General features: G+C 38.8%; 1 protein-coding gene and 1 pseudogene across 1 annotated transcript; both read left to right on the forward strand.

Annotated features, from left to right (window-relative positions):
- Positions 1-9,006, forward strand: part of LOC107567160 (connector enhancer of kinase suppressor of ras 2-like) — a 65,435-nt pseudogene extending 56,429 nt beyond the window's left edge.
- Positions 9,007-10,016: 1,010 nt separating this feature from the next.
- Positions 10,017-13,347, forward strand: LOC107567161 (spermine synthase-like). Its single transcript, XM_016252800.1, has 3 exons — positions 10,017-10,262; positions 12,531-12,651; positions 13,251-13,347. Exons 1-3 carry the CDS (start codon positions 10,217-10,219, stop codon positions 13,345-13,347), a joined length of 264 nt encoding a protein of 87 aa, XP_016108286.1. The 5' UTR covers positions 10,017-10,216.
- Positions 13,348-14,596: the final 1,249 nt, after the last annotated feature.

Here is a 14,596-nt window from a genome sequence, read left to right on the forward strand (position 1 = left end):
ATATATATATATATATATATATATATATATGTATATATATATATATATATATATATATATATATATATATATATTCTCAAAATACTGATTGAGAAAAGATTTTTGCAGTGCAGTTATTGTTTTCCTACACAAATCCAATCACACATTCTCACTCTGAATAATTGTTATGTCAAGACATTTCTCTGCCATTAAATGGCAGTACATCAAAAAGTCACTGTTTTGATACTATTCCTGCCAGTCCTTTCATTTATATTGCCCACGCTGACGTCTCTGCTCTCTCTCTCTTTGTCCTTCTCAGCTGGATCCCTGCCCTCCATTAGTAAGCGGCGAATCTCCTGCAGGGACTTGGGTCAGGGTGATTGTGAGGGCTGGCTCTGGAAGAAGAAGGATGCAAAGAGTTACTTCTCTCAGAAATGGAAGAAGTACTGGGTTGTGCTAAAAGATGCCTGCCTATATTGGTACACCAATGAAGAGGTGAGGGCACGAGGTCATTCATCTGCATGATGAAAGCACAAAATGGCCCATTAGACTGCCTACATAAACTCCCTGCTTACCCAGAACACATCAGTATATCTCAGTTTTTCATCTCTGTTCTTTCTCAGGATGAGAAGGCAGAGGGCTTTGTCAGCCTGCCTGAGTTCAACATTGATCAGGCCAACGAATGTCGCAAAAAGTTGTGAGTAGTAGAATAAACTAGAAGTAAAACAGTTCTCATATAAAACATAAAAACTAACAGTTCTCATAAAAAACTTTAATGCAGCTTTGCATACAATGCTGACTTTGTGTCTCTTGCCTGTTTTCAGTGCTTTTAAGGCTTGCCATCCTAAAATCAAGAGCTTCTACTTTGCTGCGGACAACATGGATGATATGAATAGGTAAGATGAAAATAAACTTTCCAGCATGCCTATAGAAGCAAAAAAGACTCATAATGTAATCTGAAACATTGTCAATTCCTCATGAATGCTCTAGTCAGGATCCCGCATCTCATTTAATGTTCCATGAGCTGATCAAAGCTACTAATTTTAGCGACATCCCGAAAGACTATTTCATCTCTGTATTTCAGCAGTGTGAAGAGCTCCCCAGGTAACTTTTGTTTTGTTTTTTTGTTTGCTCGCAGGTGGCTCAGTCGACTGAACATGGCGGGCAACAGCTCACTCGGAGCAGAAGAGGATTCGACAGGATCATGGTGAGAAGATGCCTTCATGCTTCGCTAAGCCTGTCAGATCAATTATTCTCCCACTCTGACTTTGTGTGGTCTGGTCTGCAAGTCCTATAAATATATGCATATGAAGTACAGCATGTTGGATGCATGTATAGGGCGTTTCAGTAAAAATAGAGGAAGTAATTTTTTATCATTTGTCAGTATAGTTTGTTTTTTATCATTTGATGAATAAATGCTAAAATGATGACAAGAAATGTACACAAACATCTTTCAAATTAATTTACTTTTAGTACCTGCTTTCCACAGCCTTCAAATGTCATTATTCTTGGACTCCTCATGTGTTTAATAGATATTTGCTGTCATTTCCTCAGATTACTGGAGCGAGAGTGACCATGAGGATGCTGATCAGATGTCCTCAAAACCCAAACAGAATAGCCCTCCACTTCCATATGACACTTACCCTCACTCCACCTCAGTAAGTCTTGTCTGTCTTTCTTGTTTTTCTTTGTTGTTGTTGTTGTTGTTGCTTGGGTTCCTGTGTTTGCACTGTGTTTAACGTGTGAGTTCTTGCTGACATGTAATTGCATTACTGGCCAATAAGTGTTACTCGTGTCATATTAGACTCTCCGAGTACTCCTCGGTCTATGCAAAATCATGCAACTCCGTTCCGCTCTGCTATACTTCTGTTTAAACATTTGGGATCAGGGAGATTTTTTTTAAAGGGGTCATATGATGCAATTAAAATTTTTCCTTTCTCTTTGGAGTGTTACAAGCTCTTGGTGCATAAAGAAGATCTGTAAAGTTGCAAAGACTAAAGTCTCAAATCCAAAGAGATATTCTTTATAAAAGTTAAGAGTCAGCCACACCTACCTAAAACGGCTCGTTCTAACACGCCCCCACATGTCTACGTCACGATGTGGGAAGATTTGCATAACGCCGCCCAAATGTTCACGCAAAGAAAGAAGGCGTAACTTTTATTCTCGCTGTAGTATTGTTGTTGCCGCCGTCTCCATGTCGTGAAGGTGCTGTGTGTTTCGTTGTGAAAGCGAAACTACTTTGTTTGGCCATTCAAAAGAGGACGATATCTGCTTTGTCATGCCTAGAGCTGATCCGTGCTGGTCGCTGAGAAAATACATCAACTTTGCACTGTGGATCGCCAGATCGGCTTTCACCGTGGACGAAGCGGAGTCCAGCCCGGGGTCGTCACATGTGATTGCCGCAAGCCCACCCACCGCGCCATTCTCAAGCCCACCAGCCTCCGCTCACTCTAGCCCACCGTGTGTGACACTGTGTTTCGTTGTGAAAGCAAAACTACTTTGTTTGGCCTTCCAAAAGAGGACACGACTAGAAATCAGTGGTTAAGTTGTATTTACAGCACTGTTCCAAAACAGTTCAACCCAAATATTCAGATGTGTGCAGCGCATTTTATGGAGGACTGTTTCCTGATCCTGGTAGAGTAGACAACAATGCCGGCTGTTCTGACTCATAGCCTTTAAGTACGTTTTTATATTTAAAGAATTTGCCACTGACGATTCAAGATTCTAGCGCTTGTAGATTGTCATTTCTCCGATCACATAAAAATGGTTTTATGTTTACGCGATGCAATGCAACGGGTAAAAAGACAGTATAAGTCATTATAATCCGTAATTATGTCCCCACTGGATGCAACAAATGCCTCATTTATGATGGGTTTTAATGTTTTTCTCTTGTCGCTCCGGCCGGGACAAGGCATCACAATATGGTAAGGGGCTTAACATTTCCGTCACATGCTTGAGGTATTCGGGCAAATCACAATGCACTGGATAGCTGGCCAATCAGAGCACACCTCGCTTTTCAGACTGCTGAGCTTTGTAAAAATCTATAGAAACAATAATGTACAGTATGTGGGAAAATAATGTGTTTTTTGAACCTTGAACCGTATAAACACATTTCATTACACCAAATACACAAAATAATGTTCTTTTTAGCAACATCATATGACCCCTTTAATGTTTTTGAAGTCTCTTATGCTGACAGATAGTATGGGGACAGATAGTAATTTGCATGAAAGACACTGGGGAATGGCACACCCACTACAGTAAGCAACATATCTCTGAAATCTTAGAATCTGTTTTACCTTTTAGTCTACTTATTGTAAGATTGAGGACATTGTACCAGTCACACGGAGACAATTCAAATGATACCAAACATGACTGTTTTCCTGCATCTTCTCTCAGTGAGATGTGGAAACAGATATCTGTATGTTGTTAATACACTGTGTTTGTATTGTTCGTATCGCAGAAGATCAAAGTGTCTGAGGTTCTTCAAGTCTGACAAACAGTAATGTACTTTTTTTGATTATTTGATCAATAGAAGTTCAAAAGAGCAGCAGTTATTTCAATTAGAAATCATTTGTAACATTATAAATGTCTTTACTGTCAGTTCTGATCAATTGAATGCACCCTTGCTGAATAAAAGTTTTAATTTATTTAAAAAAAAAAAGACTGACCCCAAACTTTTGAACAGTAGTGTATTCTGCATAAATAAAACTAAGAATGAAGGAAACAAATTAGGGGAAACAATGCAGAAAGACAAGAGAAGGGCAAAGAGGGAGGGAGAGCAGGATGAAGAATGAGGTGTGAAGGGGTGGATAGAATGGAGATGAAGGACACATTCATTATTTAGACCCAGGGGATGATTGTGGCCGCTGTAAATTTAGTCAAAAGGCACCTTTTTTTAAATTGGTCTTCTGACTCCAGCCCTCCGTAATCTTAATGAAGGAGACACAAATCAGTCCCATAATCCTAAGAGGGAGAGTTGTGTGTGAGTAATGTGTTGCTGTCTTAGATCGTTTTATTCAGACAGAGCATAACTAAGGGTGACAGCGGTGAGCTTGTAAAAAAAGACTGCAGAGAAAATGGAAAACAGGGATATAAATGCCCCTCTTGTTATAGTTGTCCTTTGTTCTGGATTTATGGTTCTTGTTGCACCAAACTATAAAAGTCGTAAAATATACAGACTACCAACTACCGTGCATGTTGTCCCACCCTCTGTGTTACAGGCAAGTCCGTTCCAGGATTCCCAACACATCCGCCCACCCTCCGCAGAGACCATCCAGTCCCGATCCCCCCTCTCCGAGACACAGGGAGGCAGCGTGAGCAGCGGCAGCTCCCCTGGCCGAAAGTCTGCTAGCCAGCGGCGTTCATGGCAGGACCTCATCGAGACACCCCTCACCAGCTCTGGCCTCCATTTCCTCCAGACTCTGCCGTTGGATGACTCCGTGTTCATCGACCCCAGTCGAGCCATGCCCGTCGAGCTCCGCCGCCAGTCGACGCTCCCCGCCCAGCACGGGCAGCCTCCAGAACACTACATCCCGTCCACTACACCCACCCAGCCCAGCCAAAAGCCCATCACAGTTGTAGGAAGAGTAGAAGGATTGGAAGGTGGTGGAGTAGGAAGCAAGCACCGCAGTTTCACCTTGCCCCGTGACAGTGGTCTTCATGCCATCCTGGCTGCCACCAATGCAGCTGAACACGCCGATGCACAGCGCTACCACCTGGGCCGGGCCCATGCCAGAGACACAGGTCAGGAAGCTGAGAACTAACTTTGACCAGATATGCAGAGGCAAGTTAGTGGGTGGGTTAGCATGTGTAGGCAAATGTATGCGAGTAGTTTAATTAAGGTGTGCCTGTTTATCATGACATTGTTGATTTCCCTTAAGTTTCAAACATGTTTTTGATAGTGGTAAACTGATATGCATTTTGAATACATTTTATGAATACTATAATAATAATAACAACCAAGATATTGTTTACGTTTTTGATGTTTTAATAGTGATCAAGCAATATGCATTTTGAACATTATGAATATTTGAATTATTATAATAATCAGAATCAGAATATTATTATGACTATTGTGATGTATAATTATCATAATGTATCCACAATATATATATTTTTTTATCAATATGCAGAATTGGTTTTAGTTCTGCTTAATATTTTAAGATAAATATTTTATTAATAATAACAATAATAATAACAATATTTTATTATTATTAATAATAATAATTTATTATTAATAATAATACTTTTGTGAATAATTTATAATTATTAATAATTAATCTGATACTGATTATTTTAACAGATTATTATTTTAATTCTGTATTAATAAGAATATTATTTGAATAATAATACGAATATTTTATTGTTATTATTTGAAAATGCATCTTGTTTATTATTTAATAGTAATAATAATTTTGTTAATAATTAATAACGATTAATAATTAATCTGATATCGATTATCTTAACAGATAATTTTTTTAATACAGTATTAATTCGTGGCCTAATGGTTAGAGAGTCGGACTCGTAACCCAAAGGTTGCGGGTTCGAGTCTCGTACCGGCAGGGGTTTTAGGTGGGGGGAGTGAATGTAGAGCGCTCTCTCCACCTTCAATACCACGACTGAGGTGCCCTTAAGCAAGGCACCGAACCCCTATCTGCTCCCCGGGGCCGCAGCATAAATGGCTGCCCACTGCTCCAGGTGTGTGTTAACGGTGTGTGTGTGTTCACTTCTGTGTGTGTGCACTTAGGATGGGATAAATGCAGAGCACTAATGACATGGTCACCATACTTGGCCACATGTCACGTCACTTTAATAAGAATATTAATATATTAAATATAATAATAATAATATTTTATTCAGCATTAATATTTTATTATTATCTTTTTTTATAATATTGATTGTAATTTACTAGAGGGCATTACAGTCACAATGAGAATCATGATTCTGCACTTCTGTAGTTTTGAGAATGGCTTGATAGCAACCTGGCAATATCTCTAAATGTTTTTTTGCAAAATGTCATTCAGAGGATGCTGCATTTTGCTTCAGTGCTCCAGTAATTTGTATTTGTAGCCTGTAATGATGAACATCTTGCTGCTTGATTCAGATGCACTGTAGCTGCAAATCTCAGCTGAATAACCATCTCCCTTAAGACCTCCAATAGCCTCATATTAGGGGCAGTCCTTCTAATCCAACGTGACAGCTCTCATCCCTTTCTATCCTTTTCCATCCCTCCTTTCTGTTCCACACATTCACCATTCCTCAGAACTAAACTGTCCCTCAAAGCACACGAGGAGGAGTCCCTTCAGTCCGTGTTAATGTCGTCTCAGGATGGAACAGAGGAATTTGGCTTTAGGGCCGTTCTCTCTCTCTCTTTTTTTCCATCCTGGGATTCCTGATAGTCATTCTGAAGTAGGGCTGTGCGATATTGACGAAAAATGCGATATGCGATAACTCATTAAATAATGCGAGATTCTATATGCGATATGATAGTGCCACATGCTCAGATGAAACAGTTTTACTCAGCTGTTGCTGAGTCAGTTCTGTGAACTTCTATAACTATCTTGTGTCATATATACTGTATATGGTTATTTGTATGTATGTACCAAGAGTTCCTGTAAAACCACAACAAATTCCTTAAGTGGCACACTTAAGTGGTGAATAAAGCTCATTCTGATTCTGATTCTAATAAGAAAGCACCCGTACAACAACTTCTGAAAAATGTAATTTTAACATTAGTGTAATCATTTTAACATGAATTTAGGAACTGAATAATAAAAAGGAAAAATAAAACACTTCTTAGTATTTACTCTTTGAATTCAATATGCACAGATTCTTATTTAAGCTACAAAAGCTATTTAGGTAAGACCAGTGAGTGATTTTCTCTTTGTCTTTTGTTCATGGCCCCAAATATTGCAAGCTGTAGCGATATGAATATTGCGATATGTACATTTGTGATATTTCGATAATTTCAATATATTGCACAGCCCTATTCTGAAGTGTAACTCCTTAATGCAAACAGCTAATATGATCATTATAATAAACACTAATTCTGTTATGTTGTACTATAGCAAGGGTTTTCAACCCGAAAAGACAGAGCTTGATGAAAAGACAGAGCTGATAATTCCTGTTATATACTGTATAACCTACATTATTACAAAATTTTTTTTTTTTTATTGGACTGTTATTACTTGGGCATTTTTTTAATCGTAAAACATTTCAGTTGTGGTGAAAATTCTGGTGTCATTGTAAGTAACTGTTCACTGCCCTCTGTAGGTTCAGAGTGGGAGCGCAGGCACCAGGCTGACTCATTGGGGGATTTGTACAGGGCTCTGGAGAGGACTAGTCTATCACCTGTCAATGAGTACAGGTCCTCTTCTCGATTAGAGTACAAGCGATCATTCGTCCGCCGCTGCAATGATCCGTTACTTAATGAAAAGCTGCACCACCTGCGAATCCTTCAAAACTCATTCAAGGTACAGCTTTTAGCAGTTGATGTCCACAAAAACATAGTTCATTGCATAAGTGTAAGATGTATTAGTTTGTGGATACCGCTTTTTAAATCCCAAAATCCTAACCTAGCATTTATACACTACCATTTAAAAGTTTGGGGATTTTTTTTAAGTCACTTTTTGTAACCAACGCCGTATTTATTTGATCTAACAAATTTATATTGCTACAAATGAAAATAACCATTTTCAAATTTTTAAATGCAATGTATTCCTGTGATGGCAAAACTGAATTACTCTGCATCATTATCATAATGATCATCATTACATCATACTGTAACTTTTGATCAGTTTAATGCATCCTTGCTGAACAAAACATTTTTTTAATAAACTAATCGCAGTCTGAAATTTCTTTAACATTTTAAGTTAGTTAATTTTAATTAAAGTATTATGAACAAAAATGAATAATAGTACAGTATATTTTAAAAACTACCATTAACATAGATTATTAAATGCTTTTAAAATGTTCATTCTTAGCTCATGATATCTAATGCATTTACTAATGTTAACAAATTAAACTATTTCATAAAGTGTTCCCAGTTTTTTAAATATACCACTCAAAATCTGAACCTGACAGCCAGACATTATGAGGCAATTTAGCTATATGGGGAAAAACCCTTTTGTCTTCCACAGAAAAAAAGTATTTTTAATGTCCGAGTGGCATGTGCATTGGTAGATGATGACTTAATATTCATTTTAAAGCAAGTGATCTTCAGTGGGTCAAATTTAATTAAACCGATCAAAGACAAACATTTTTATTTTTTTACTTTATAATCAAAGATGCAAATATTTTTTGAAAGATGCCATGAAGCTTCTGCTTGGCAGCTTTAAAAAAAATGAACAAGTTATCTCCCTACTTGAAAGTGTATAACGTTAGGTGGGGAAAACACTTGCAATCTCATCTACTATCAGTTAGGAAAAATAATTCACAAAATGCGCATTCACTTCATCTGATAACCCAACGCTGCACCCTGGAGAATATGCTGTAATTAATTGTCATGGGATTGCGCTACACGTGTGAAACCGGGCTTGGGCGCTTCAGGGCCACTCTCTACCCACGAATCGGTGTTATTGAACAAATCATTAGCGTTCACTTCAATGTCCGGAATATGTTCATTCTCTACGAGCCCACATCTTGCCTTTAGTTTACGTTTCAGTTTTCAGTTAACGGCATGATAACTAGGCCTACTGTCAACGTATTTGCAGCTAAGCTGTATTCAAAAACAGTTCAAAAACAAAAGACAAAATGCTCTTAATAATTCAAAGAGTAATTCTTAAAAACGCATGGCTACAGCATGAGCAAATAGCATTCGAGTGCTTAGTCTGAATAACCGAAATGATTATTTGCTCAGTGACTCAATCTTGTTCACAAGAAAGAGGGAGAAAGATGATAATTATTCATCCTACATAAGGCTAAACACAATTAAAATGACATAAGGGCGTTACTATTATTTTCCAGTCTAAGTGCCAGCTGTTGACAAAATGACTTTTGCTGATTAAGTCCCAGATGACACCATGAATGGAAAAAATATTTTTAATTAAATCATTTTTATAATTCATTATCTTCTTGTCGATCCACCAGTTCACATTTACAACTGCGTGTTTTCTGCGTAAAAATAAGGGTCGTTTTTGGCTTTGGTCTAAAAGAGCAGAAGGGCTTATTGAAAAATGCTAATTTATTCTCAGCCAGCAGGTGGCGCTTTTCGCCAGGAATAAAGCCGTTTCCCCGGTAACCGCAGTAAACAAAGCAGTGCAGCGCCTAAATTTACATGTATATTTAGTTTTTTTTCACTGGAGCACCACCCGAGTCTTCTCCCATTTCTAACAGTAGTCGTTGTTTCTTTCCCGTGGTACTCCCTGCACAGATATCAATCGTATCACTGGGCTGTAGGTTAAGATGAAGGGACAAATGGGTTGAAATGTGTATGCGTGGATCGTGTGAGAAAGATGCGTTTCATACAAGATCTGGCAACTGGACAACCTTGTAATTTGTTGTGATTCTTCATATAATGAGGTTCGGCCCATACAAATTACGGAGTTTTACCGGAAGCGAATGTAGCAAACAAATAAAATAGACCCAGTGGGATTTTTTTTATAGAAAGATTAAAAATACGGGAAAATATTTAAACAGAATGATAGCAGGATAGAATGGTGAAATTCAGGAGAATCCCGGGAAAAACGGGAGTGTTGACAGGTATGTAAATGGATGTACCCAGCTAGCAATTTTTGGTTTCCATAACGTTCTGGGAATGTTATTTTTTGGTTCTAACAACAAAACCTAGAACGTTTTGTGTAGGCTATTTTTAAGTTGTCACTAAACAAGAAACCTGTTGAATGGTTAGCTTTTCGCGGGTTACGAAAAAAGAACTAACAGAGACCGTTCCCAAGGCATTCTTATTAATGGGAACAATCTGTCTTAGCTGGGTCTATGTTCTGTACCTGTTTCCCTTGTTAAAAACTCAACTAAAAAGGTTTGGTGTTGGTGAACAAATCTATGTGAAGAAATGATTCAAAAGATTCGATTCGCTGATTTGAATCAACCTCCCCAGCACTACCACCCACTTCCGAGCTCGACTTGAAAGAGACAGACGGACGCAGCGCACATAACACACCTCCCTCCTTCCTTCCCTCCGGCGTGCACTGCCCGTCTCTCCCTCTGTCACCACAGACTCTCCACCGATTCACCTCCGGCTGCCTCATCCAGGCATGGCAGACGGCTTTACCCCATCATGGCAGTGCTACATTACACCCTTGACTTCAAGCTCCGTGCGCCAGGTAAATCTCAGTGAAATGAATGAAGGGGGCGAGTGGAAGAGGAGAGGAGGAAGAGGAGGGCTCGTGTTGCACTGCAGACATGCGGGCCTCCTCGCAACTGCTCCGTAAGCGATTTATTGTCTCTATAATAGCAGCGTGGCTGCAGTCCCACTGCTGCATTGCTGAGACGGCCACGGGATGCATGTGTTATTGCATTCGTAGGGCTTCTTTTGTTGCGCATGTCCTCCTGACGTTTGCTCTGATAATTGACCTTCTGGGGGGTAACGTAGCATAGCGGTGTTAGCAGAGGCTAATGTCTGCTCTGTGTCATGTATTTGAATGAAGCTCATGTATGAACATACATATGCACTGACTACCAGACGAATTAGCCGCGGCGCATATTAACGCAAATATTGCATTTTTCATATTATCTATTTTTATGAATGAACAGCGCGTAACCCCGTTATAGGCACTAGTACCGTACGTATATGACATAACGTTATATATTTTTGAACTAGCGGTTTTTTTCCCCCTGTATGCCTCACCTCCTATGACAGCCGTGCCTCTATTTCACTGGCTTATAATATCGCAAGCCGATAAGATGAGTATTCCATGATTGCATACTGCCGCGATCATACTTCGATTTTACACACAAACATGCCATATCTGTTTTGTGGTCCGTGTGACAGGTGCAGACTATCATGTACTATGATTTTGGATTAATATTAGATCAGTTTATGGCTGCAAATCTGTATGTTGCAATTCACACGACTTTATAAACCGTAGAATGGATAGGAATCAATATGAATCGGCTTGTTTGTGTAGATGAGCTTAACTAGGTTACAATTGATTGTTTTGCAAGTTATCCTTTTATTCAAGAGCAATTTGAATCCTGCAATTAAATTAGTTATCATGAAATTATAGTTTTTGGTAAATTATGAAATGTAATTTATTTGATTCCATTTCATTCGATTATTAAATGTATTTTATTCAAAAATTTAAATTATTTATTCGCTGTCGTGCTGTTCAAAACCGATCAACCTACGACTTTCAGTGTAGAAAAGATGCAGTGAAAGGTGCAGTAGGAGATCTTGGAAAATGCTAACTTTAGCCTGATAGCACTGAAAGCGAAAGTCCCACCCTCCCTGCAATCGCTGTCCAAAGCCACGCCCCCTGAACGCATTTACACTCACAGACCAGAATACCAGATTTCAATTCGACCATAAGCGTCCTGGGAAGTGGACATCACCAGATATTCCGCCATCCAGTTCGAAGCGAGCGGATATGTTCCATACACAGGGCATTAAAATGTGCAAGACGTAAATTTAAATAGTATTTATTTACAGAGGTATATTATGTCACACTTCTCTAGTAAGTTGAATGAATTAATGTTCCGAAGTGAAGTAAACTTCAACGGATTTCTCCTGCTCAGGGAGTATGGAGCAATGGACACTGTGTAGGGATCATATCGATCGGAACACAGTTCATGCACGTAGCTCACTTCTATCGAGCTGGTTATCTGAATCGGGTGTGTTAACCAAGCGAGACATGCAAAATATGCAGAGTGGGGTGCGCGAGGACTGGAATTGGGAACTGCTGGGCTATATCATGTGTCATTCACCGGTGAGAAAACTTTAAAGTACAACAATACCAGGAAGGAAGATCGGGTTGTTGATGCTTGTTTGCCATCCTCGCTCTGTCTGCACAGTGTGTGTGAACGCGCTGATGACGTGTCCTGTCTGCGCGAACCGGGTGTGCAGAGGTATGCTAATACATATGTTGACAGGCAGGTAGGAAAGCCAATTAAAATGCTCGGACCGAGCGTTTTGATTGGACGAACATTTCTTGGTCCTACGCCTTCCACAGAATATATAAATACAGACAAATACATTTAGACCACTTAACTTAAAGATTGCTATGGGGATGTGAAGAGACTTTAAACCAGCATAACAAAAAAAAATTCTGAGGACAATCACCTATTGAACCTTTAAGTTGTCAGTTTTTAAAGGGATAGTTAAACTCCTTTTTTATATATATATATTCCAATATATCTCCTTTTATGTGTCACCTAGTGGAAAAAGTCATACAACATGAGGGTGTGTAAATGAGTTTTTGTTTTTGGGCTGAACTATACCTTTAAGTAATTTAAGAAACATTATTAAATATGCAAATGAGCTGAGCATAATAATGCAATAAAATTGGCTTTAGGGACAGTTTTTTTTTTTCAGTTAAAATATATTCTTTGTTAGAGGTTAAATGAATCTGTCTGTTGTTCCTCTCTCTGTTTAGCTGATGTCTCTGCGACTGTGCGTGGCCTGCAGTCTATATTTCAAGAGCAGGAAATGACAGAGAATGTCCATGACTCGGAGGGACACGGATATCTGGCAACCTTTGTCGGCAAGAATGGCAGGTGAGCAGCTTTGCCTCAAATGTCTTCAGTAGAACATCAGTGTCTTTCGCAACATGCCACAGTATTCAAAAACTCTTCAACAGGCTTTGTTTAGCTGAAAGCAGCAGGGACCTGAATTTGCATTGCCCTCTCGTTATATAGAGTTTTTTTTAGCAATGACTCATCAGCTAGGAAAAAAAGAGACAAGTTTCCTTTCGATCAGTCCATTCCATGAAGTTTTTTCATTTTTGCTCTGTAACAGCTAAGCGTAATGTTGAAGCTAACTGACAATAATGATGCCTGACCACACAAACGCCCCACTGAAAACACCAGGTGTGCTCCTGTGTTCAGACACTCTTTAGGATGACCATTGATTGACCAGTTAAATGCATCCTCTGTGCAACAAAGGAAAGCATTTAGTAGAGCACAGGGTCATTTTAGTGGCTTTTGTGCATCTGATCTAAAGGCTTTGCGCTCACTTCCTGTTTTATGTGTGGCTCGCTGTAAACACGGCTGTTGGGGCTTTGTTGTGGCCTGAGTGCCACATATTACTGTTTGGTAAAGTGTTTGACTGCAGTTTTGAGGTTTTAATTGTGCTTCTAAATTTCCCTTGTAATCAGGTTTGCCATCTTACGAATGCACTCCCATGGTCTGGTGACCTTTGACCTGCAGTGTCTTGAAGGGGATGATGTAGCGCAAGTGGACAATGTGAGTTAACAATGTAGGTGCTATCAGGACTGATAGAAATGCATGATAACTTAATGTTAATCTTAAAAATTCTAATAAAACGGTTACATTTATTAACCTTTTAAAACTGGGAGATCTGAGTCATTTGCACTTGTTCTTTGTCACATGATAACTATAGGACACAAGCTTTACATTTAATCACATTTTACTGAAAACCCTAAAGTCTATATTTATGCATTATCATTCAAAAATTGTTTGGAAAGATACGTTTTGGAAAGAAGTCTCTTATGCTCACCAAGGCTGCATTTATTTGATCAAAGAGACAGGTAAAACAGTAATATTGTGAAATATTATTACAATTTAAAATAACGGCTTTCTATTTTAATACATTTTAAATGTAATTAGGTAAAGCTGAATTTTCAGCAGCCATTACTCCAGTCTTCAGTGTAACATGAACCTTCAGATGTCAATCTAATAGGCTGATTTGCTACTCAAGAAACATTTTTTATTATTATCAGTACTGAAAATCAGTATTATGCTGCTTAATATTTTAGAGAAAGTGTGATACAATAAGATAAGATTTGAAGGGTTTGTTCACTCCAGCATGAAAATTCTGTCATTAATTACTCACCCTCATGTTGTTCCAAACCCGTAAGACCTTCGTTCATCTTCGGAACACAAATTAAGCTCATTTTGATGAAACCGGAGAGCTATCTGATCCTCCATAGACAGCAACGCAACTGTAATGTTCCCAGGTCCAGAAACATATAAAGGACATCGGTAAAACAGTCCATGTGACATGGCTCAACTTCAGTTTTGCAATGCTACGAGAATACTTTTTTTGCGCAAAGAAAAAGAGTATTACAATGCATACACACGCTTTCCTTTAAGTGTAAACAATGCTTATTACGCAGATTACGTTCATGCACGCGCTTTCCCCCCGAACGTAAACAATGCTGATTATGTTGATTACGCTCTTGGGTACTCTCCAAAATGGTGGAAGACGTAACTCGAGAGAGAAGAATGGTTGAGTAAATTGTTATTTTTGTTTTCTTTGCACAAAAAAAAGTATTCTCGTAGCATCGCAAAACTGAAGTTGAGCCACTGACGTCACATGGACTGTTTTACCAATGTATTTACTACGTTTCTGTCTGGGAACATTTCAGTTGCGTTGCTGTCTATGGAGGATCAGATAGCTCTCCGGTTTCATCAAAAATATCTTAATTCGTGTTCCGAAGATGAACGAAAGTCTTATGGGTTTGGAACGACATGAGGGTGA

The sequence above is a fragment of the Sinocyclocheilus grahami genome, unplaced genomic scaffold (assembly GCF_001515645.1).
Source record: "Sinocyclocheilus grahami isolate Dianchi unplaced genomic scaffold, SAMN03320097.WGS_v1.1 scaffold1131.1, whole genome shotgun sequence".
In the NCBI taxonomy this organism is placed as follows: Eukaryota; Metazoa; Chordata; class Actinopteri; order Cypriniformes; family Cyprinidae; genus Sinocyclocheilus; species Sinocyclocheilus grahami.

What these genes read in the sequence shown, in the direction of transcription:
- LOC107567161 (XM_016252800.1), top strand. Translation starts at nt 10,217, where the DNA reads ATGGCAGTGCTACATTACACCCTTGACTTCAAGCTCCGTGCGCCAG. An exon ending in CTTCAAGCTCCGTGCGCCAG is followed by an intron (nt 10,263 to 12,530) that starts GTAAATCTCAGT and finishes CTCTCTGTTTAG; the next exon opens with CTGATGTCTCTGCGACTGTG. An exon ending in TTTGTCGGCAAGAATGGCAG is followed by an intron (nt 12,652 to 13,250) that starts GTGAGCAGCTTT and finishes CCTTGTAATCAG; the next exon opens with GTTTGCCATCTTACGAATGC.